The sequence below is a fragment of the Anolis sagrei genome, chromosome 2 (genome assembly GCF_037176765.1).
Source record: "Anolis sagrei isolate rAnoSag1 chromosome 2, rAnoSag1.mat, whole genome shotgun sequence".
Taxonomy (NCBI): domain Eukaryota; kingdom Metazoa; phylum Chordata; class Lepidosauria; order Squamata; family Dactyloidae; genus Anolis; species Anolis sagrei.
The window spans coordinates 144,038,087-144,059,451 of NC_090022.1; the positions used below are offsets into that span (position 1 = coordinate 144,038,087).

Genomic DNA, 21,365 nt, shown 5'->3' on the forward strand with positions numbered 1-21,365 from the left:
ATTAGTGATTATTGCTTTATTGTAAATTGTTTTTATATGTTGTACACCACCGTGAGTCGCCCTAGGGCTGAGAACAGCGGTCAACAAATGCAGCAAATAAATAAATAACGAAACTGTGATATCCCTGTGATATCTTCATTCTACTATTTTAACCTTCTTGTAGCAAACTTTATTGCACTAAACCCCAACAGACCTTGAGGAAGGTGTTCATATATGAGAACACTGGAGTATCCATAAGACAGCCAAATGCCTGATGCAACAAGCCTAGACTAAAATAAAACTAAAATAGTATATGCCACAAGGGATCCATTGCAATCTGCATATATGAACAACCCTGTCATTTTGGATTCAATATAATAGCAGAGACAGCATGAACTTTCGGAGGCCCCATTCATATTGCCAAATAATGCAGTTTAACTGCATTGAACTGGATTATATGAAGATACATTGCCATATCATCTAGTTCAGTGCAGTTAAACTGCATTCTGAAACTGCATTATATAGGACCTGAGTAGAGAACTCCATACTCCCCATCTGGTACGTGGTCTAGAGCTGTGGTTCTCAACCTGTGGGTCCCCCGGTGTTTTGGCCTACAACTCCCAGAAATCCCAGCTAGTTTACCATCTGTTAGGATTTCTGGGAGTTGAAGGCCAAAATATCTCGGGACCCACAGGCTGAGAACCACTGGTCTAGAGAGTCTCCATCCCTACTAATATAAGATACCTAACATAAGTTATACTTCCCATAAGAATCAAACTTGCCATCTAGAGGTGCCCATTGATCCATTGATCCATGATTAAAGAGCTTTTGCTACCCTAAAAGGTAAAGGTAGTCCCCTAACATTAAGTCCAGTCATGTCTGACTCTGGGGTGTGGTGCTCATCTCCATTTCTAAGCCAAAGAGCCAGAGTTGTCCGTAGACACCTCCAAGGTCATGTGGCCGGCATGACTGCATGGAGCGCCGTTACCTTCCCGCCGGAGTGGTACCTATTGATCTACTCACATTTGCATGTGTTCGAACTGCTAGGTTGGAAGAAGCTAGGGCTGACAGAGGAAGCTCACATCGCTCCCCGGAATCGAACCTGCGACTTTTCGATCAACAAGCTCAGCAGCTCAGTGCTTTAACCCACTGCGCCACCGGGGGCTCCCTTTTTTTTGCTACCCTAGGCCCTCACTTTGATTGATTGTTATGATAGATAGCTGGTCGGCAGGTTCCACTGTGTTTTAGGAATTTTATAATTTTTAAATTTTATACATTTATTAATGAGATGTTTATGTGTTATAGATTATACTTATGTCATTGTATTTATACTTATGTATTGTTGTCTGCATGTGGCACTTGGAGTGCTTCTATGAGCTGGTCTGAGGCCCTTTGGGAATATGGTGGTGAGGTAGAAAGAAAGGTGATGATAATGAGCTGCCTCTAGTGATCTATGCCCTGGCAATCGTAGATTTTGAATTATTCCATTGTCTTCCACAATATGGAAAATGATGGATAGTGGTCAAGCTTTGTTTGGCAAATTGTAGACATCGCATGCATCCGATTGTTGGCAAATCTTGTTATCTAGACAGTGGAGGACCTCTTATGCTACTATTTACAAAAACCTTCCTAAGCACATTACCCTGAAGTATAACTACAACAACAAGATAGAATTATCTCTTCTTCCAAAACATGGTCGGTACTATGTTTCTGCACTGTAGAATTATTGCAGTTTGACATCATTTCAATCGTCATGGTTCAGTGTTCTGGAATTATGAGAGTTGCCATTTGGCCATGTCTTTAGCTTTCTATGTCAAAGATTTCTGGTGCCTCACCAAACTACAAATCCCATTATAAAGTGTTTTTGTTGTCCAACACTATTCCCCCCCCCCCCCCCCAAGATTTATAGTTTCTCAAAGACATTGGAATAAAAACATAACATTTCCCAATACGGGCGTGGATCTTCCAGAGCTCGCCCCCTCCCATAAGGGATGCCTCCCACAGCACCAGTCAATCATGGCACAGATCCAAACCAGCCCCTCTTTCAGCCAATCAGGAGAAGGAGAGGGAGGTTTGATTAGCTGTCAAATATATAAAACTTTGTGTCTCTGTATTCATGTTATGCTCCACCTTTGAAAGCATTTGCTTGTGCGTGCATGCTTTCTAGCCAGATTGAAAAAAAACCTGTGGCTTATCTTTACCCTTGTGAGTGATTTCTCTGTCCTGGTCTATTTTGGTTTATTTATTTGTTTACAGTATTTATATTGTGCCCTTCTCACCCTGAAGGGGACGCAGGGCTGATCACAATGTCAATGCCACCTTTACAAGACAGACAGATAGTATTTTGGCATTTCCAACTTCGGTGCCTGGAGGTTATACTCGATTCCAGCCACAAGGGGTGCTGTTGCTTCATCCACTATGACGCCGAGTCACTTCGTTTGTATTTCCTCTTTGTTCTTTGATCGCCAGCATTTTTATGGTGTCATAAAATACCTCCCCGCTTTAAGCGATACCTAATTTCTCTACTCACAGCTCAGCTTTCGGTGGGCAGTAAGCTAGGCTTAACAGTCAGGTGCTCAATCCAACTCGGGTTTCAAACTTGCCACCTTCCACTTGACAGTGATCTATTGCTGCTGGCAATTAACCAGCTGTGATACATCCCGGTTTAGCTCGTCAAGTGCTTTTATCCATGGTCCTAGCTCTAAATTTGACTATATTATCAAATGGCATTACAGCAATGTAGATGCAACCTAAGACTACATCCATTAGTCTTAAATGGCCCTCAGTTGTGACATTAGTGATTGAGGATTTCCTCTCTGTCCTGGATTAAAGAGAGGGGGAGCTGTGGATCATCTACTAAGTTATGTTTTATGAAACATTAAACAAGCCAAGGTTAAAGTAGAGAATTCCACGGACCTCAGAACAATGATGGCATGAAATGGAGCAGAAATCCCCCAGCCTCAGAGTGACCCTTTCAATGTGGACACATGGTCATATTTAATGTATGGGTTTTTTAGTTTTAGTAGGCACCGCAGTACTCCAGGCTTGATATAGACAGAGATACATTTAAAGCAGTCACAAGGATAGGTGTCATGAACACCGTCGGAAAATATGCTAAACTTTATTTATCTATTCATTAAACTTCCCCCAAACCATAATTCTCCCTTCTCTCTCAGATCCAAAACTCTTTCTTTGTGTCAACTCAACACTCTCTCAGTTTCAGCTTCACACCCTGACTATATGAAATTCATATCCTTCTTAATCTGCTCAGAGGCAAGCCTCTGCCTTTTGATACATTCTGTTCACACTCCAGAGTTGCAACTGACTGCCTTGAAGCCAAGTCTGATTAATGCCTCCTCCTTTAAATGGCTGTTCTTTAACAGAAGAACAGGCAAATGTGTCATGAACTCACACGTCAGAGAGATTTTTCAGAAGGTTATGATGGCTTGTTAGGCTGAAAGCTGCTGGGAAATCCAGGAGGATCAAGAGGGTCACATCCTCCTACAGTGATGGCGGACAAGACAGTTTCCAAAGCCAAAACAAAGCCTGAAGTCCAATTGATACAGGGTTGTTGTAAGTTTTCTGGGCTGTATGGCCATGTTCCAGAAGCATTCTCTCCTGATGTTTCACCTGCATCTATAGGAGCCCCCGGTGGCGCAGTGGGTTGAACCCCTGTGCCGGCAGGACTGAAGACCGACAGGTCACAGGTTCAAATCCGGGGAGAGGTGGATGAGCTCCCTCTATCAGCTCCAGCTCCTCATGCGGGGACATGAGAGAAGCCTCCCACAGGGATGATAAAAACATCAAATCATCTGGGCATCCCCTGGGCAACGTCCTTACAGACGGCCAATTCTCTCACACCAGAAGCGACTTGCAGTTTCTCAAGTCGCTCCTGACACGACAAAAAAAAAAACCCTGCATCTATGGCAGGCATCCTCAGAGGTTGTGAGGTCTGTTGGAAACTTGGAAAATTGGGTTTATATATCTGTAGAATGTCCAGGGTGGGAGCCAACAAAGGATTCCCTCAGGCAGTAAGAAGCCAGACCTTGAAACTGTTAGACCATTAAATGCTAGTCAAGGTGGCCAATTGAAACATCAACTCAAACAGACAAGAGTTCCTTCTCCCACCCTGGACAATTTGATAGTTTTATCCATACAATTATTACTCAGTTTTAATTTAGTGCAGATGTTGGTGTTCAAAGCCGTTTTTAGTGCTATTGAAAATATTTTTGTGTTTCATAGCAGCAAACTATAGTGTTTTGAAAGTCTATTAGAAAATTACCCCCTTTCTTACTATTTATTATTTACTCCCCAATGAAATATTACTCAGCCACATATTACACAATAAAACATCAAAGCAATTTGTGCAAAAAAAAATTGGCTATATACATGATAGAGCAAAGTTGAGATCATTTTTTTTGGATTTAGAATATCTAAAAACAGCATATATTTATAAAAGGTTTTTATGGGGTTTCAGTTCTGCAAGGCCTATGTTATCTCTCTGACCTTTTTCATTTTGGAAATGCCAAGAACTGAGTCCCCGAAGTTCTTGCATGATATATATTCCATTCATGGAGTGAATTATGAAACCTTATTCACACAAAGCATGGAATTGTGGTTCTTTTTCTGTAACAGGTGGGAAAGGAAGCTAGTCAAATGGCAATTCTGTTCACAACAAGGCAAGACCATTGCAAGAAAGGGGACAAATGAGTACATTGCCTTCCAAGTCAGGACTTTGTCTTCCTTGACATTTTCCTTCACTTCCCAAATATCAAGCATTGCAGTAACTTAAAACTTCAGTTGAGCACTTAAGGCTATTCCAGAAAGGCCCTATATCCCAGGATCCGATCCCAGGTTTTCTGCTTTGAACTGGATTATATGAGTCCACACTGCCAGATAATCTGGGATAAAGAGAAAACCTAGAATCAGATCCTGGGCCTGTCTGGAAAGGCCTCTAGAAGTGCCATTTAGGCATCCAAAGAAAACAGAGAGATGAAATTACCAAGGGAATGCAGATATAAGACTTCTAGGTAAGATCAGTTTTAAATGTATCATTCTCTGAAATGCTAGAAGTTTGAGAACTGATAGAAAATTTCATCAAGACAGCAGAATTTGCATTTGAAGGTGCAGTAATGATGCCATTTTGTAGATTGTGGGGCCACAATTTGGTACATTCTGTGAGAAATAAAATCCCTGACTGAATTGTTGGAGAGACTAGGAAGGAAGGATTCTGATAGTAACTATTAAAATTGCATTAATAAATTAATGTGTCATTGCAAAGAAGGGAGCCCCCAGTGGCACAATGGGTTAAAGCAGTGGTTCTCAACTTGGGGTCCCCAGATGTTTTTGGCCTACAACTCCCAGAAATCTCAGCCAGTTTACCAGCTGTTAGGATTTCTGGGAGTTGAAAGCCAAAAACATCTGGGGACCCCAGGTTGAGAACCACTGCTTTAACCCATTGTGCCAGCAGGAGTGCTGACCAACAGGTTGGCGGTTCAAATCCAGGGAGCGGGGTGAGCTCCCGTCGCAGCTCTAGCTTCCCATGCGGGGACATGCGAGAGGCCTCCCACAAGATGGTAAAAATCCAGGCGCCCCCAGGCAACATCCTTGCAGACTGCCAATTCTCTCACACCAGAAGTGACTTGCAGTTTCCCAAGTCGCTCCTGACACACACAAAAAATCACAAAGTAGCTCTTCATCAATATTTGCATTCTCTAATCTTCTGCTGCATAGCTGTGAAAGGTGCCCTGTTGCCTACATCAGGAGTCCTCAAACTTTTTAAACAGAGGGCCGGGTCACAGTCTCTCAAACTGTTAGAGGACTGAATTATAATTTGAAAAAACATTAATGAATTCCTATGCACACTGCACATATCTTATTTGTAGTGCAAAAAACAATACAATAATTAAAATTAAGAACAATTTAAACAAATATAAACTTATTAGTATTTCAATGGGAAGTGTGGGCCTGCTTTTGGCTGATGAGATAGGATTGTTGTTGTTGTTGTTGTTGTTGTTGTTGTTGTCTGCTTTCAAGTCGTTCCAGACTTAGGTTGACCCTGAGCAAGGGCCGGGTAAATGACCTTGGAGGGCCGTATCCAGCCCCTGGGCCTTAGTTTGAGGACCCCTGGTCTAATTCTTTGAAGAATCAACAAGAAACTGCTTTGTTTCAAAAGTTGTATTATATGAAGCAATTAACATAAAGTAAATGCTAGGCAAACAATTGCATTCAATTACAAAGTAATTAGTAAAATTGCAGAAATGCTATTATTTGGCTTGTCTTTTGGAGCAGCATTGGAATTTTCTCCATGTTAATTCTCTGATGAAAGATTTCCTTCTGTTCTCAAAATGTAAAAAAGTCTTATGGGCCAAATCTTTGAGAAGCTCTGTGTGCCATACAGACAGGCCCATGTTCTTGACAATGCTTGTTGCTGTGCCCCAAAAAGGAATAAAATTCCAAAACCATGATTTAACCCAAGTTAAAATGGTTCAATCTATTTCCAAGAGTGGAGCCCTGTGTGTTTATACAGACAAAAGCAAAGCTCATTCCAGATGGAATTACAGCCTGTCTCCTTAGTTCTTTAAGCAAGTTAAGCATTGTGCTTAAGTCTTCTTTAATTGTCTCCCACTGAAACTAGCTTACCTCATAGGTCAAAACTAAAGGCTAAAAAACACATAACCTCCTGAACAGAGTTTACCAATATGTATTTTTCTGTTCCCCTTTTCCTTGAGAATTATCATAGAAGGTCCATTCCAGATCAGGAAGACAGCATGGGGGAGGGAATTGTCAAAATACTAACCATATCAGTCCACCAACATTTTATATTGTGCCAAAGGGATCTATGAAAACAAATACTGCTTCCAAAAATGGTAGCTCTGTGTCAAACCCTATTATGCCAGCAATGTTTTATCCATTTTGTTTCCTTCTATTTCTCAGTTCCCTTTCTTTCTTTCTAACTGGTTTCCACTGACAGTTATGGTAATCCACAAACCCACAATTAAAGCTGCAATCTTGTGATTTGTTTAGGAATACTTTGTATTACACTAGTAGGAATCTCTTCTAAGTACACCAGGCAACACATCAGGTTATGCAAGTGGAACACTTTTGCATGGGCAGGAATTATGAGACAGATGGTCAAAGGGTCATGTCCATGTCCTATGTAACTCATTCCTATGATTGATTTTTCAGACCTAAATCCTGCTGGATTCAGTTGAGTTGGTCCCCATGTGATCGAAGGAAGTAATACTACCACTCTATTCTGCTTTGGTCAGACCTCCCCTGGAATACTGTGTCCGGTTTGAGGCATCACAATTTTAAAAGGATATTGCAAAGCTGGAATATGTCTAGATGAGGGTAACCAAAATGATTAAAGTTCTGGTAGCCAAGCTCTATGAGGAGCAGCTCAGGGAGCTGAGTATGTTTGGCTTGGAGAAGAGTAGATTAAGAAATAACACAATAGCCGTGTTTAATATTTGAAAGGCTTTCAAGTGAACCTGGCTTGTTTTCTACTGACCCAAAGACAAAGGCATGGAGCAGTGTCTTGAAACTACAGCAGTGTTTCTCATTCTGGGGGTCAGGACCCCTGGGAGGTGTCACAAGGGGGTTTCATAGGAGTCACCACAGACCATCAGATACATATATTTCTGATGGACTTAGGGACCCCTTTGACATAGAAGGCTGAAGATCTCTTTCCCTGTCCTTCTCCTCCTTTTTGGAAACAGAAAGCAAATCCTTCCCCAAAAGCCCTCCTCCACTGTGATTGGCCGGCCTCTAGCCAAGGGGAGAGCTATTTCTGAGACTCCAAGCGGGAGGGAAGAGCAGGCATACTTAGCACATGGCAGTGTGGTGCACATGTGTGGGAAGGGAGAGTGTGCAAGGCTGGAGGAGGCTGACGCCAGTGAGTCCCTTCAAAACATAGAGGTTCTGTGTGGGAAGTTTGACCACATTCTATCATTGGTGGGGTTCACAATGCTCTTTGATTGCAGGTGAACTATAAATCCCAGCAACTACAACTCCTGAATGTCAAGGTCTATTTTCCCTACCAGTGTTCACATTTGGACATAATGAGTATTTGTGCCAAGTTTGGCCCAGATCTATCATTGTCTGAGTCCACAGTGCTCTCTGGATATAGGTGAACTACAACTCCAAAACTCAAGGTCAATGCCCACCAAAACCTTCCAGTATTTTCTGTTGGTCATGGGAGTTCTGTGTGCCAAGTTTGGTTCAATTCCATTGTTGGTGAAGTTCAGAATGCTCTTTAATTGTAGGTGAACTATAAATCCCAGCAACTACAACTCCCAAATGACAAAATCAATAACCCTCCCACCACCCCACGAGTATTCAAATTTGGGCGTATTGGGTATTTGTGCCAAATTTGGTCCAGTGAATGAAAATACATCCTGCATATCTGACATTTACATTACGATTCATAACAGTCGCAAAATTACAGTTATGAAGTAGCAAGAAAAACAATGTTATGCTTGGGGGGGGGGTCACCACAACATGAAAAACTGTATTAAGGGATCATGGCATTAGGAAGGTTAAGAAACACTGAACTACAGGAAAAGAGATTTCACCTAAACATTAGGAATAACTTCCCTGCAGTACGAGTTGTTCCACAGTGGAATATGCTGCTTGGGAGTGGGGACAAGTTTCCTTCTTTGGAGGGTTTTAAACAGAGGCAGCATTTATTTCTGTATTCCTACTTGGCAGAATGGGATTGGACTGGACAGCCTTTATGGTATCTCCCATCTCTATGACTCTATGAGCATGAGTAGGATTACAATCTAAGAAAACCAGGCAGAGCACAGAAAGTCTAAATCTCTGGTTATTACAAACTCTACTTTTATCACTCTAGTTTTTCATCCTTAACACAACTGTTGACTTGCCTATGATTCAAAGGGTTATAATCTACCTTTTAATCATAATAGTTAAATTCCTACACATTTAGAAAAATCTATGATTTCCAAATGAGATTAGCGTAGTTTAATGATTCACAGAGTAATGTAAAGCACAATCTGGCTACTCAGAAGCATGCCTAATGTTTTCAGTAAAGCTTCCTCTCAGGTAGGCGTGCATAGTATTGATGCCTAAAACCAGGCAATTTTTCAAATATATGGCTATACTGTTTAATAGAAAATAAAGCTCTAATGTATGTTTTTTAAAAAGTTGAGTTGGGTTGCAGAGCAGTGTCAAAATTCCTCAAAACAGCAGATGCTTTGGTTACACAGAAAACGTTATATCAGCTCTTTTCCATTTTCGTGTAGATCATTTTCTTTCTTTCTCCATATCAAGAAGAATTATCTGGGGAAAAGTATGAGAAAATGTTAAAATTATACATTTTTTTCAAAAAAAATTGCATTGTAAAAGTAAAAAAATGTAGCTATTCATCAGATCCTTAATATAGCTCTGAACAAAATAGTGGTGAAATTGTCAGAAGAATACTTACTGCCATTGAAGAAAACAACATCATCTTTTACACGGGGTGAACTAAGTTCCTGTCGCAATGTGGGTAGCAGTGTGGATTCAACCAATGCTCAAAGAACTGTTCTTCAGCTCTGTGTTCCAGCTGCTGAAGGTAAAGCATGTACTCCTGTGGAAAGGAAAGATGCTTTCAGAAAACACAGCGGTGACACTGCCCTCCTTCAGCCCTTTCATTGAAATATTTACTAGATCGTTGTAGTAAACATACATATTAACAGTGAACCCATTCTACAAGTGGGGATCTTTTAGTAGATATGTGTAATAACATTACACATACTAGGACTCCATACCTTCCAATGCTAGAGACGATCCACTGTTGTCTCATTTTTTTTCATATACTTTTGAAATGTCCCAGTGTATTCTGTACCCTCCCCCCCCACCCTATTCCCCTCTTTATTTCAATCACTGCAAATTGAGTGCAAAGTGCAAATGAGTGTACAAAGTCCAAATTCAATCAGCTCATGAGAAGGAAAGGAGAGCACCTTGCCCTTCCTGGTAGGCTCAGTCAAAAGCAAACTACTGTAACCTTTTCTAGCATCAGTTAATAACACATTAATAACTTCTATCACCTGATATTGTTTGGCCACAGATGTCCCTGTTTTTATCTGTGAAATGTTGGACACTATGCAATAACAGAGATGATCATGCCCCCTCACCTGCCTGTTAGCCTATCACTAAGGCCCCTTCTACACTGACATATTATCAAAGCAGATAATCCACATTATCTGATTTGAACTGGATTATATGGCAGTGTAGATTTATAATCCAGTTCAAAGCAGATAATCTGGATTTTATATGGCAGCATAGTAAAGGCCTAAGAAGTAATTTTACTAGCACAGTGTAACTTCACCGCTACAATAGTACAGCTTACATGCATCACAGCACAGGTCACACCTGTTGCCCTAATACACACCAAGTTAAATGCTTTGCTTCTTTTTCAAAGTTACAAAAAAAAAAAAAGGATGCCAATGGCTGGCACTGAAACCTGATATTTTCCCCAGACTTTGCTGATAGTGGGTTTATCATCATCATGAGTGCTCACTCGTGGCTGAGTATGTTTATCTTCCAGAGGTGGAGTCTTGGCGATGGACCCTTAAATGATTATGAAGATCTATTCTAGATCCATATAGTCTTTCACAGTCTATATAAGGCCATAGATTTCCAGATGGATAGAGGTCACAACAATGATTTACATGACATGCCTTCCTCTTGGTGTGTATCTTCCTCTCTCCCTGTATTTGTGACTCTGAAATTCATAGCATTGCTGGTGAAAACTGACCTCTATCTACAACTTTTGAGTGCCAGGGCTTCCCAGTTCCCAGTATTTATATCATATTTTAAGGTTAGCTTTAAACTCATCTTTAAATCTCTTGCTTTCCACTAGCATTCTGTTTTCCTTTCATTAGCTGAGAATAAAATAACTTCTTTGGGGGACTATGCTTGGCCTTCAGACAATCATGGCTGGTCCAGCGAAGTTGATGGTGGAAGATCATAGCTTCAGTGCTGGTGGTCTTTGCTTCTTCCAGAATGCTGACGTTTGTCTTCATGTCTTCCCAAGAGATTTGCAGGATTTTTTGGAGGCAACACTGGTGGAATCGTTCCAGAAGTCAAGAGTGATGTTTGTGGATGGATCATGTTTTGCAGGCATATAATGGAGTTAGAGCAAGCACCTTAATATCCTTATGAATTTCTCAATCCTCGAATACTCTATGCTTCATTCAGGGGAAAAATGCTGTGGTTTAGCCCACACAGAAAAGGAAGGCATCAATGAGACTCAGGGGGATTCAAAGGATGGTAGAGATTTTTTAAAAGAACTTTTGAACAAATTAAGAAGTCATTCCCCGCTGCCTTGCTAAAAATAGGAAAAAATAGAATGGAAAGAAAAAAGGAAGAGGGGCAGACCAAGGGCAAGATGGATGGATGGATGGATGGATGGTATCCTTGAAGTGACTGGCTTGACCTTGAAGGAACTGGGGGTAGCCACAGCCGACAGGGAGCTCTGGTGTGGGCTGGTCCATGAGGTCATGAAGAGTCAGAAGCGACTGAATGAATAAACAGCAACATGAGGTCCTGAAACTATCTATTTCATATATTTATTAAGATCGTCTGGAGAGGCCCTGCTCTCGGTCCCACCGGCCTCGCAAGCGCGTCTGGTGGGGACGAGGGACAGGGCTTCTCCGTGGTGGCCCTCGACTCTGGAACTCTCTCCCACTGGAGATCAGAACTGCCCCGTCTATCCTGACATTTAGGAAACAGGTGAAGACTTGGTTATGGAGACAGGCATTCGACGAGTGAGCCAACACCCTGAGATATGGATGGAGGATGATGAGCAACGATTTTAGTATGACGACTGACCATTATAGTTATTGATTGTAATTGCTGTTTTAATGTTTTACTGTAATATGTATTATAATGTTTTAATGTTTTACTGTAATATGTATTATGATGTTTTATTGATTGTATGTGATATTATGGTTGGAAACCGGTCTGAGTCCCTCAAGAGAGGTGAGAAGGTCGGTATACAAAACTTTTAAATAAATAAATATATTTATATTTTCTTGTTTTAAATGGTTTAGATTGATTTCATGCTATGCCACTCTGAGATATTTGGTATAAGGGGGCTGGAATACAAATATTTTAATAATAATAATAATAATAATAATAATAATAATACAGATTGATTACATGCAGCTATCGTTCAATTTTTATATTAATATACACATAAAATAAAACATAAATTGGGAAATGGCACTTCCTGAAGCCACCTTGAGTATATCAGGATAAAAGTAGGATAAAAATAAAATAAATATTCTCTTACAGTGCGGTTTTACGGATGTTTACTCAGAAGTAAACCTTACTGAGTTCAATGGAATCTACTCCCTGGTAGGTAAGCATAGAATTGCAGTCTGCATTCAAAATGAGCCCATTTATTAGACTGGAGACATAATGATTTCCATATTTTGACAGGGATATGGAAGGAGCACATATGTTACAGAGAAATTTTCAGTCATGGCATCACAGAAATGATTAACTTGGATTCATTTTGACAAAACAATGTACATTTTGTACTGATTTTAATGGCTCCTTAGAATTGTCTACTAACAGCAGAAGAGAGTAACGACAACAACAACAACAACAACAACAAAGATGCCACACAAATAATTATATATCTGAAATTAAATGTAAAAAATCACCCGCATTGGTTCATCAGGGAAACCAGGTTTTCTTGGTCTGTCTTCGCGACGGGTTCTCAAAAGCTGCTTAGCTTCTTTTTCTGGTAATAATGGTGAGGCATCTTTAAAAATATGAAATTAACATGGATAGTTGGGATTTCAGGTATAGGAAAACATGTTTGGAAGATGTATGTGCATATCAATGTGTTCATACTGTGAGTATGTGTGTTACAATGCACAAAGTGTTCTTTCATTACTGCATCCCCTCAAGAGGATATCGCATTCCAGGAGAAACGGGTGCAATCTGAAACCATTTTTAATAATAAACTAGAGCTTGCTTATAAACTCAAGAAATTAAAGTCAACAAAACCAACACAAAATGTACCTCTTTGCAAAATGAATAAAGTATAACAGCACTTGTGATCAGTTTCACTCTCCCAGTCCCATCAATACATTCCCCATAGGAGGGAAAGACATGGATATTAATAGCCCTGTTAGTCTGCAATATCAATAAGTAAAGGGATCTTGTAGCACCTTAGAGACTCATTTTTTATCATGTCAGAAGTGACTTGAGATAACTGCAAGTCATTTCTGGTGTGAAAGAATTGGCTGTCTGCAAAGATGTTGCCCAGGGGATGCCCGGATGTGTTACTACCTTGTGGGAGGCTCCCCTCATGTCCCCACATGGAAAGCTGGGGCTGACAGATGGGAGCTCACCCTGTTTCACAGATTTGAACCACTGACCTTCAGGTCGGCAGGTCAGCTGGCACAAGGGTTTAACCCATTGGCCAACAGAGACTCACTGATGGTGCATCAACAATGTAGAATAAACTGCTATGGCATAATGCTAAGGAATCCTGGGGTGTACAGTTTGGTGGAGCACTAGCACTCTTTGGAAGAGAAGGATAAAGATGCTGCAAAATTAAAACTGACATGATTTCACAGCATTGAGCCATGGGAGTTGCATTCATTCTACTGTGTAGACGGATCCAGACCGAACGAAATCGATAGCATAAACCTTTTACATGGATGTATGGAGTACCTGCTCCTCAGTACTTCAGTCCATGCATTTGAGGTCATAGGTCTGTAAAACTAATACTTTGGATTTTGTTTTCATTTAGTTTCTAAGGTGGTATAAGATCCCTTTGCATTTTGCATGAAACGTTCATTTTTTGAAGAGAAACCTGTTAGGGGTGCCAAACATAATCCCTTTTCTCTTTTTTCCCCCCCCCCCCCCCTTTTTCCCTTCTTTTTCTTGCTTTGGTAATGTTACCAAATCAAAGAACATGCATGGGATATTGCCAGAGCCACAGTAAATACAGAAGCTGTTTTTTAAAAGCCTGTGAAGCCATATGCCGGACAAAGACCTTGTACAGTCTCATATGGAATCAAGTCTACTGTGTTTAAAACACTCTCATACACCCCAAAGAGGACATAGGACTGAAGCAGCATACTACAGTTTACTTAAAAGTAGGCTCATCTGTACTCCGTAAGGAGCAGTTTTAGGAAATGGCATTAGGGTAATAGGTGGCATGCTCCTGAGTTTTGCTGTCTATGTGCTAGATCTCTTTCAGGTTAGAGGATTGTTGGAATCCAGTGGAGATCTGTCCCATGCAAACATACAGAGCACTGACTCACTGTCACTGGACTAGCTCCCATAGTAGAATAATATTTATCTTCTGAAAAACTACAATGAAAAACAGATAGTAAATTGCATCACTGTCAATCAAAAAACATAACATTTTAATACAATTTAACACTCATCAATTTTCTCTCTCAGATGGGCAAGCACAAATTTCCCAACCATATACTACTCCCCAGCTATCAATGATACCTACCTGTGAAAATAATAAGAAGGGTCAAAATTAGAACAAAAACAGTCTTCATTTTGATTCTGCTGTCTCTTGGTCTGCTCCTCCAAAGTGAATTACCCAGACCAAGGTATTAGCCTATTTGAGAAGCAGTTACGTCAATCACAGATGTTTGTTTATTCTTCGACTACTATGACTTAAGAGCACAATTTTTAGGACATCTGGTCCTGAGTTTTGAATATGGCTATTGTAGGCTTCAACACTTTTTAGTGCTAATCTATTCCTTGGGAAAGGAAACAGAAAGGCCTTCTTGGAATCATTATTATTCATATTTTTAAAAAAAACTGGGAGCAAGGCTCAAAAAAGACAGAAGTAAACAAGCAAAAAGATGCCAGAAGGATAATAAGCACAGATCATGCTGTCTGAAATGTAGCGTGTTTATATACCTAGATCAAATCCCGTTGAAGTATTACAAACATGGGCAACAGTCTCATGATAAGTTATTTATTCCAACAATATGGTTACCAAATAGCAAAATATCTCCACCTCTTTCGAATCCACAAGTTATCACACAATTTTGACTTTCATCACCTTACTCTGTGAAAATGAATAAAAAGCTGCATTGATTTCCACAAACTTTCCACTAGAGAGGATTCAGGAGCTAACACATAAACAGTAGCTATGGCCAGCTATTCCATTTTTTGTTCAATTCCTTTTAGTAATGCCTTTTCTGTGGTCAGAATCTCCAAGTCACTGTCCATATGGACATCAGACCACCAAGTAACTTAAGTTCTCATCTAGATAGTGTCATCTTATATTGCCAACTTTCTGGTGTCCCCACAACATTTCTTTCTCATCAGATCTCCTGTCTTTTTTTCCCCTCATCCATTAACAAGGGAAAGGTCCATGAGTTGGACAATGTCTCCTGATTGACAGCACTAGGAGCCATCTGCCTGGATATGGTCACCATGTTGTTGTTGCTGCTGCTGCTGCTGTGGTATGCCTTCAAGTTTTTTTATTTATTTATTGTGACCTTATCATAGTGTTGTCCAAAATCTTGGGTTCTTTTCCACTGTGCATCAGCTCCAAATCACACAGCAAAAGTCAAAGACAGAGCAGAAATCAGTGTTTATAGCTCTGGCCAGAGTGGACACTGGAAGCAGTTTTCCAAATCCAGCACGCCCCCCCCCCCCCCCCCAGACCAAACCTGGATATTTTATAAGAAAAGATACACATATTTGGGAACATGAAAAACAGAGATGATTGGTGAAGGTTTCAGGATCTGTGGTTTCATTGGATATGGAGGCTCGCCCATTGCTGGCTGTGGATTGCCTGCAAGTCTAATACTCCATGAATCTCTGTCGATGATTGGCTGGGCACTCTGGCAGAAATTTCAAGAAACTGTTATTGGCTGAATTTGAAGTTCATCTGTTGCTTGGTGTACCCACCTACCCGGAAGGTTCTGGGAAAGGAATCTGGGAACATCTGGGAAATAATGGACACTTGAGAGAATTATCCCTGAGGACACAACTCCTAAGTCAGGGTTAATGGATTTCCCACCATCCTGATGGTTCCTGGAATTTGGAGACAATGGGTGCTTAGGGTCTCTGATCAGCTTTGTCTGATATAACGAAGGGAAGAGGAGGTACATGATTGCTGGCCCATGCTCAGAGTTCCCTCCTTTCATGACATTTCTACTTCTTTTCAACCCTGGAACATGTGATAAGTTCAGTGCCTCTCCATGCTTGAAAAGAAAAGAGACTGAAGTGTGCTAGGAGTGGGAAATTCCTCGATGTGATAAGGTGGTAATTCTAGTGTAGATGCACCCCTAAAGCAATGCTTGATGATGGAGCCAGTCAGCTGTTCCTCCTTAAGAATTGCGCAAGGTAAGGGAGATTTGAGGTGCATCTATACTGTAGAATTTATGCAGTTTGATACACTGCCGAGTTGTGATAGAAGTATTTTTAAGGAAAGCTTTTGCAAGCATGGCTGGTTTTGCAGACTCACACCTTTGTGTTGGAATTACAGGAGGGAGGGGGAACTACCTTATATTTTTGTGACTGGTACTTTCTTTTTTAAAGAACAGTTGTATTTTCTACCTTTCCAACCAACATTATGGTTCTCGGGGAACATGGTTTGGCATGGGGGGGGGGGGTTACCCACTCCTCATGTAACAGAGATGGACATCTATGGCCATCCAGTTATTCTCAGATAGCAACAATCATATCACCATGATATCATGTAGAAATGCTTTCCTTCTCATATATTTGAATTAAAAAATTGTGCACATGTCTAACATAGGCTTAGGTTCTGACAGAAATATAAAAATAATAGCATGGTGGAATTCTGTTTCCTTAAGGCATACTCATGGTATTGTGTGCCTTTAACCCATTTTAGATATATGGTAACTCTAAGGTAAACCTATCATTGGGTTTTCTTGGCAAGACATATTCAGAAAGGGGTTACTTTTGCTTGCATTGAGGCTGGGAAAGTGTGACTTCCCACTAATTAGCCAGGATGCTTCCATGGTAGAGTGGGGATTCGAACCAGGTCTCCAGAATCATAGTCCAATGCTCAAACATTGTCTCTCTCACTCCTTAATAGAGCAACCTGAAATAAATGGTCATTCCTTTTGGAAGAACATACCTTCAGAATTTCTCTTGGACCATGCTAAATCACAAAATTTAGTTGCTTTCGCAGCGGATTTTAGGAATGCAAGATAAATAAATCATAATTGGATAAACTTAGGCCAGCACTTCCACTGTATCCACTCACTTTCAGGCCAGCTCACATGTCAGTGTGATGGTGAGCCCACGGCAGTGTTAAGGGAGCTTTCCAAGGTGCTGAACCACAAAAAGTGTGAATAACTGTGTTTGTTTTGTTTGCTATTATTACTATGTATGTTGTATTTTTGTTGTAAGCTGCCCTGAGTCCCTTTTGGGAGAGGGGGCAGGGTACAAATAACGATTATTATTATTATTATTATTATTATTTCCTTAGCATTAAACAAACCTGGAATAGATTCACCTGACAGTGACACTGGAGCCACCTTAATAATGGAGCAATTTTAATAAGTTTCATCTTGGAGCCTCTTATTAACATTTATTTTAAAGCATGCCATTTATTTACCAATAAGTTTACATTGGACATACTTATCATGACATGATGTGACTCTTTGGAATAGCCCATAATACTTTGCGAAGTGGGAGACAATTTGAAAAAGGGGAGATTGTATTACAGGTAAGAAGGAAAGGACGGTCAAGAAGACCTAAGCAAGATATTTGCAAGACCTAAGCAAGATATTAAAAAGCCAGGAAGATTGTAGGTATTTCATTCAAAGGATCGCCATCAATCAAAATTGACTTGAAGTAGATAACAACAAAAAATTACAAAATGCATCTGTATATGCCTGTGTATGTTATCTGTGTGTTTACATATCTATGCACAATAGGCTCTCAGTTAACCAGAATTCAAGCACCTAAAACTCAGGTAGGTGTCTTTAGAATCCAGCAAAACTGGGAAAATATGTTACATTAGTTTACATTTGTCTTTATTAGTCTTAATTTGCTTTTAATTGCTGTACTTCAATATTAATATCAAATCAAGTCGATAAAAAGTTTACGGCACAGTATAGTAAAGGTAAAAGTTTTCCCCTGACATGAAATATAGTCGTGTCTGACTCTGGGGGTGGTGCTCATCTTCATTTCTAAGCCAAAGAGCCGGTGTTGTCCGTAGACACCTCCAAAGTCATGTGGCCAGCATTACTGCATGGAGCACCGTTACCTTCCTGCCAGAGCGGTACCTATTGATCTACTCACATTAGCATGTTTTCGAGCTGCTAGGTTGGCAGAAGCTGGGGCAGACAGCGGAAGCTCACATCGCTCCCCTAATTCGAACCTGCAAGTTTTTGGTCAACAAGCTCAGCAGATCAGCACTTTAACCCACTATGCCACCAGGGGGTCCTGACGGCACAGTATAGTATTAGGTGTATTTTTAACGGTAACCAGAAACTAGTTAACTGGCCACTTCTCCTAGCAACCCCCACTCCTTCACCTAGCTAACAATTCAGTGGCATCAGAGGGACACTTCACCTAGCAACAGCCTTTGTGGAAGAGACAAACAGACATACATTGACTTTAATATGGATAGATATACATAAAATTGTGTATGAGTATATGTGTATGTGTGTATATAAACACACATACATATACATATATACACGGACACCCAGTGGCGCAGTGGGTTAAACCGCTGAGCTGCTGAGCTTGTTGACCGAAAGGTCACAGGTTCGAATCCGGGGAGCGGGGTGAGCTCCCGCTGTTAGGCCCAGCTTCTGCCAACCTAGCAGTTCAAAAACATGCAAATGTGAGATCAATAGATAATGCTACGGCGGGAAGGTAACGGCGCTCCCTGCAGTCATGCCGGCTAAATGATCTTGGAGGTGTCTATGGACAATGCCAGCTCTTCAGCTTAGAAATGGAGATGAGCACCAACCCCCAGATTTAATGTCAGAGGAAAACCTTTACCTTTTATATACATACATACAGGTGTATGAGAGTCATTTCTTTCCCTGACTCCCTACTAACTCTTGAGTTGCTCTGGTCTCGTCTAAGAGAGGAAAGCAGGGTGCAAAGAAAGAAAACAGAGCCATTCCTCCCTTCCCTGACCTCCTTGGCGCCTTGGCTCCCTCTTCTCCCCACCCAGGACCTGCTAGGATCTAGTTTCCCGCCCTCTTTGGAATCGGCGGCTTGCCATTGGCTACCCGTTTCCTAGCAACGCCCATCAGCGGCTTCCCTCCTGTCACGCCCCTTTCCTCCCCCCTCCCTTCTGGTTCAGAGAAGCTCAGTCTGTGGCTTCGGCCACTTCCGGTTCCGGCGATCAACGGTGCCTAGTGGAGATCGTGAGCCGGGTAAGGAGGGCTGGGGAGGAGGGGGAGGAGGAGGAGGAGGGGGCGTGTGTGTGGCCTGAAGGAGGAAGAGGAAGGGGGATCATCTTGAGGAGGAGGTCTTCATCCCAGTCCTCATTACAGTAGGGCTAGGCAGGTATCCCTGGAGAGGGAGGGCGGAAGAGGGCAGGAGCGTCAGAGCGCCCCCTGTTGGTGGGACCGCCACTCGCCTCATGCCTGGCCTTCCTCTGGCTGATGGGAGCTGCATTGCACCATCCACGTGCTTCCCCTCTCCATGGCCTGCTCATCAGTCACAGGGTCATACCAAAGAGGTGTGTCATGCTGCTGTCCCCCACAGGGCCCACACTGCAGGGCCCTTTTCCAGGGACATGGGCACAAGTGGCCTCCTGATGACACTGCCCAGATCTGAGATAGAGTGCAGGCAGGGGTGAGAGATCCCCACTGAGGAGCAAAGGCATAGGTGGCATAGACCAGAAGCAGTGGTTCTCAACCTGGGGTCCCCAGATGTTTTTGGCCCTCAACTCCCAGAAATCCTAACAGCTGGTAAACTAGCTGGAATTTCTGGGAGTTGTAGGCCAAAAACATCTGGGGACCCCAGGTTGGGAACCACTGGACCAGAGCTTTCCAGACTTGGAGACACTCTTTTTAGACCTGCATCATTTCTCAACAAAACAACAACTAAAACTTTATTCTTATATCCCACCACTATCTCCCAGAAGGGACTCGGGACGGCTTACATATGGGTCAGAATTTTTTTTTTCATGTCAGGAGTGAAACAGCAAGTCACTTCTGGTGTGAGAGAATTGGCCATCTGCAAGGACGTTGCCCAGGTTTCCATGTCCCCACATTTTTTTTGTCGTGTCAGGAGCGACTTGAGAAACTGCAAGTCGCTTCTCATGTGAGAGAATTGGCCATCTGCAAGGACGTTGCCCAGGGGACTCCCAGATGTTTTGATGTTTTACCATCCATGTGGGAGGCTTCTCTCATGTCCCCGCATGAGGAGTTGGAGCTGATAAAGGGAGCTTATCCGCGCTCTCCCCAGATTCGAACCTGCGACCTGTCAGTCTTCAGTCCCGCCAACACAGGGGTTTAACCCACTGTACCACCGGGAAGCTGGGACTGACACACGGGAGCTTACCCCCATCTCGTGGATTCAAACCACCGACCTTCAGGTCAGCAGTTCAGCCGGCACATGGATTTAACCCATTGTACCACCGGGGGCTCCATGGGACAGAATGTCCATAAAACATAAAACAAAACAAAAACATCAAAACAAAACAAAAACATTAAAATAAGAACATCATAAAATACAACAACCAGATAAAAACACAATTAAGCATAAGAGCATAAAACAGCAGCATTGAGGTTCAGTCAGACAATGTTCTACAAAACCCAATGATCCAAAATATCTAAAATGGGCGTGACCAAGCTGTAAAGGGCTTAGAGCAAAACAGCATACCATAGGGCTGGGGAATTGGATGAAGTGCAGAAAACAGAGTACTGTCTGGTGACCGAAGGACTGGACATTTATAAACTAGGGACTAGTCATTCCCAAATGCTTGTTGGAACATCCAGGTTTTCTAATCCCTGCAGAAGGACAGTGTGAGGGCTTGCCTTATCTCTCTAGGGAGGGTGTTCTAAAGTCAGGGGGGGGGGCACCACTGAGAAGGCCCTCTCCCTCATCCCCACCAACTGTGCTTGTGACGGTGGTGGAAGCGAAAGGAGGGCCTCCCCAGCTGATCTTAGAGCCTGCGCTGGTTCATAGGGGAAGATGCAATCACAAAGATAGGTGGGGCCTGAACCATGTAGGGCTTTGTAGGTCATGCAAAAGGTCATAGCCTAAGCTTTGAATTGGAACCAGAAACTTATCAGCAACCAGTGGTTTTACTAGCAAAGCAGAGGTTGAACCAACCCCTTATAAGAATTACAACACATGCATACATTGTAATGACGAAATGTATGGGCTCACAACATATCTCATGGAAACCTTTTGTTTATATTTAAAAAAAATGA

General features: G+C 41.8%; 2 protein-coding genes across 2 annotated transcripts in view; one reads left to right on the plus strand and one right to left on the minus strand.

Moving 5' to 3' along the window:
- Positions 1–8,938: 8,938 nt before the first annotated feature.
- C2H17orf67 (chromosome 2 C17orf67 homolog) lies at positions 8,939–14,577 on the minus strand. Its single transcript, XM_060763978.2, has 4 exons — positions 14,474–14,577; positions 12,657–12,757; positions 9,428–9,571; positions 8,939–9,282 (listed from the first exon to the last, which is right to left on the minus strand). The coding sequence occupies exons 1-3, from the start codon at positions 14,520–14,522 to the stop codon at positions 9,455–9,457; spliced, it is 267 nt and encodes an 88-aa protein (XP_060619961.1). The 5' UTR covers positions 14,523–14,577; the 3' UTR covers positions 8,939–9,282; positions 9,428–9,454.
- A 4,696-nt stretch (positions 14,578–19,273) lies between these two features.
- DGKE (diacylglycerol kinase epsilon) overlaps positions 19,274–21,365 on the plus strand; it is a 32,895-nt gene continuing 30,803 nt past the window's right edge. Inside the window, exon 1 of the mRNA XM_060763977.2 lies at positions 19,274–19,355. The gene's annotated coding sequence lies outside the window, so the exon portion shown is untranslated. The remainder of the gene's footprint in view (positions 19,356–21,365) is intronic.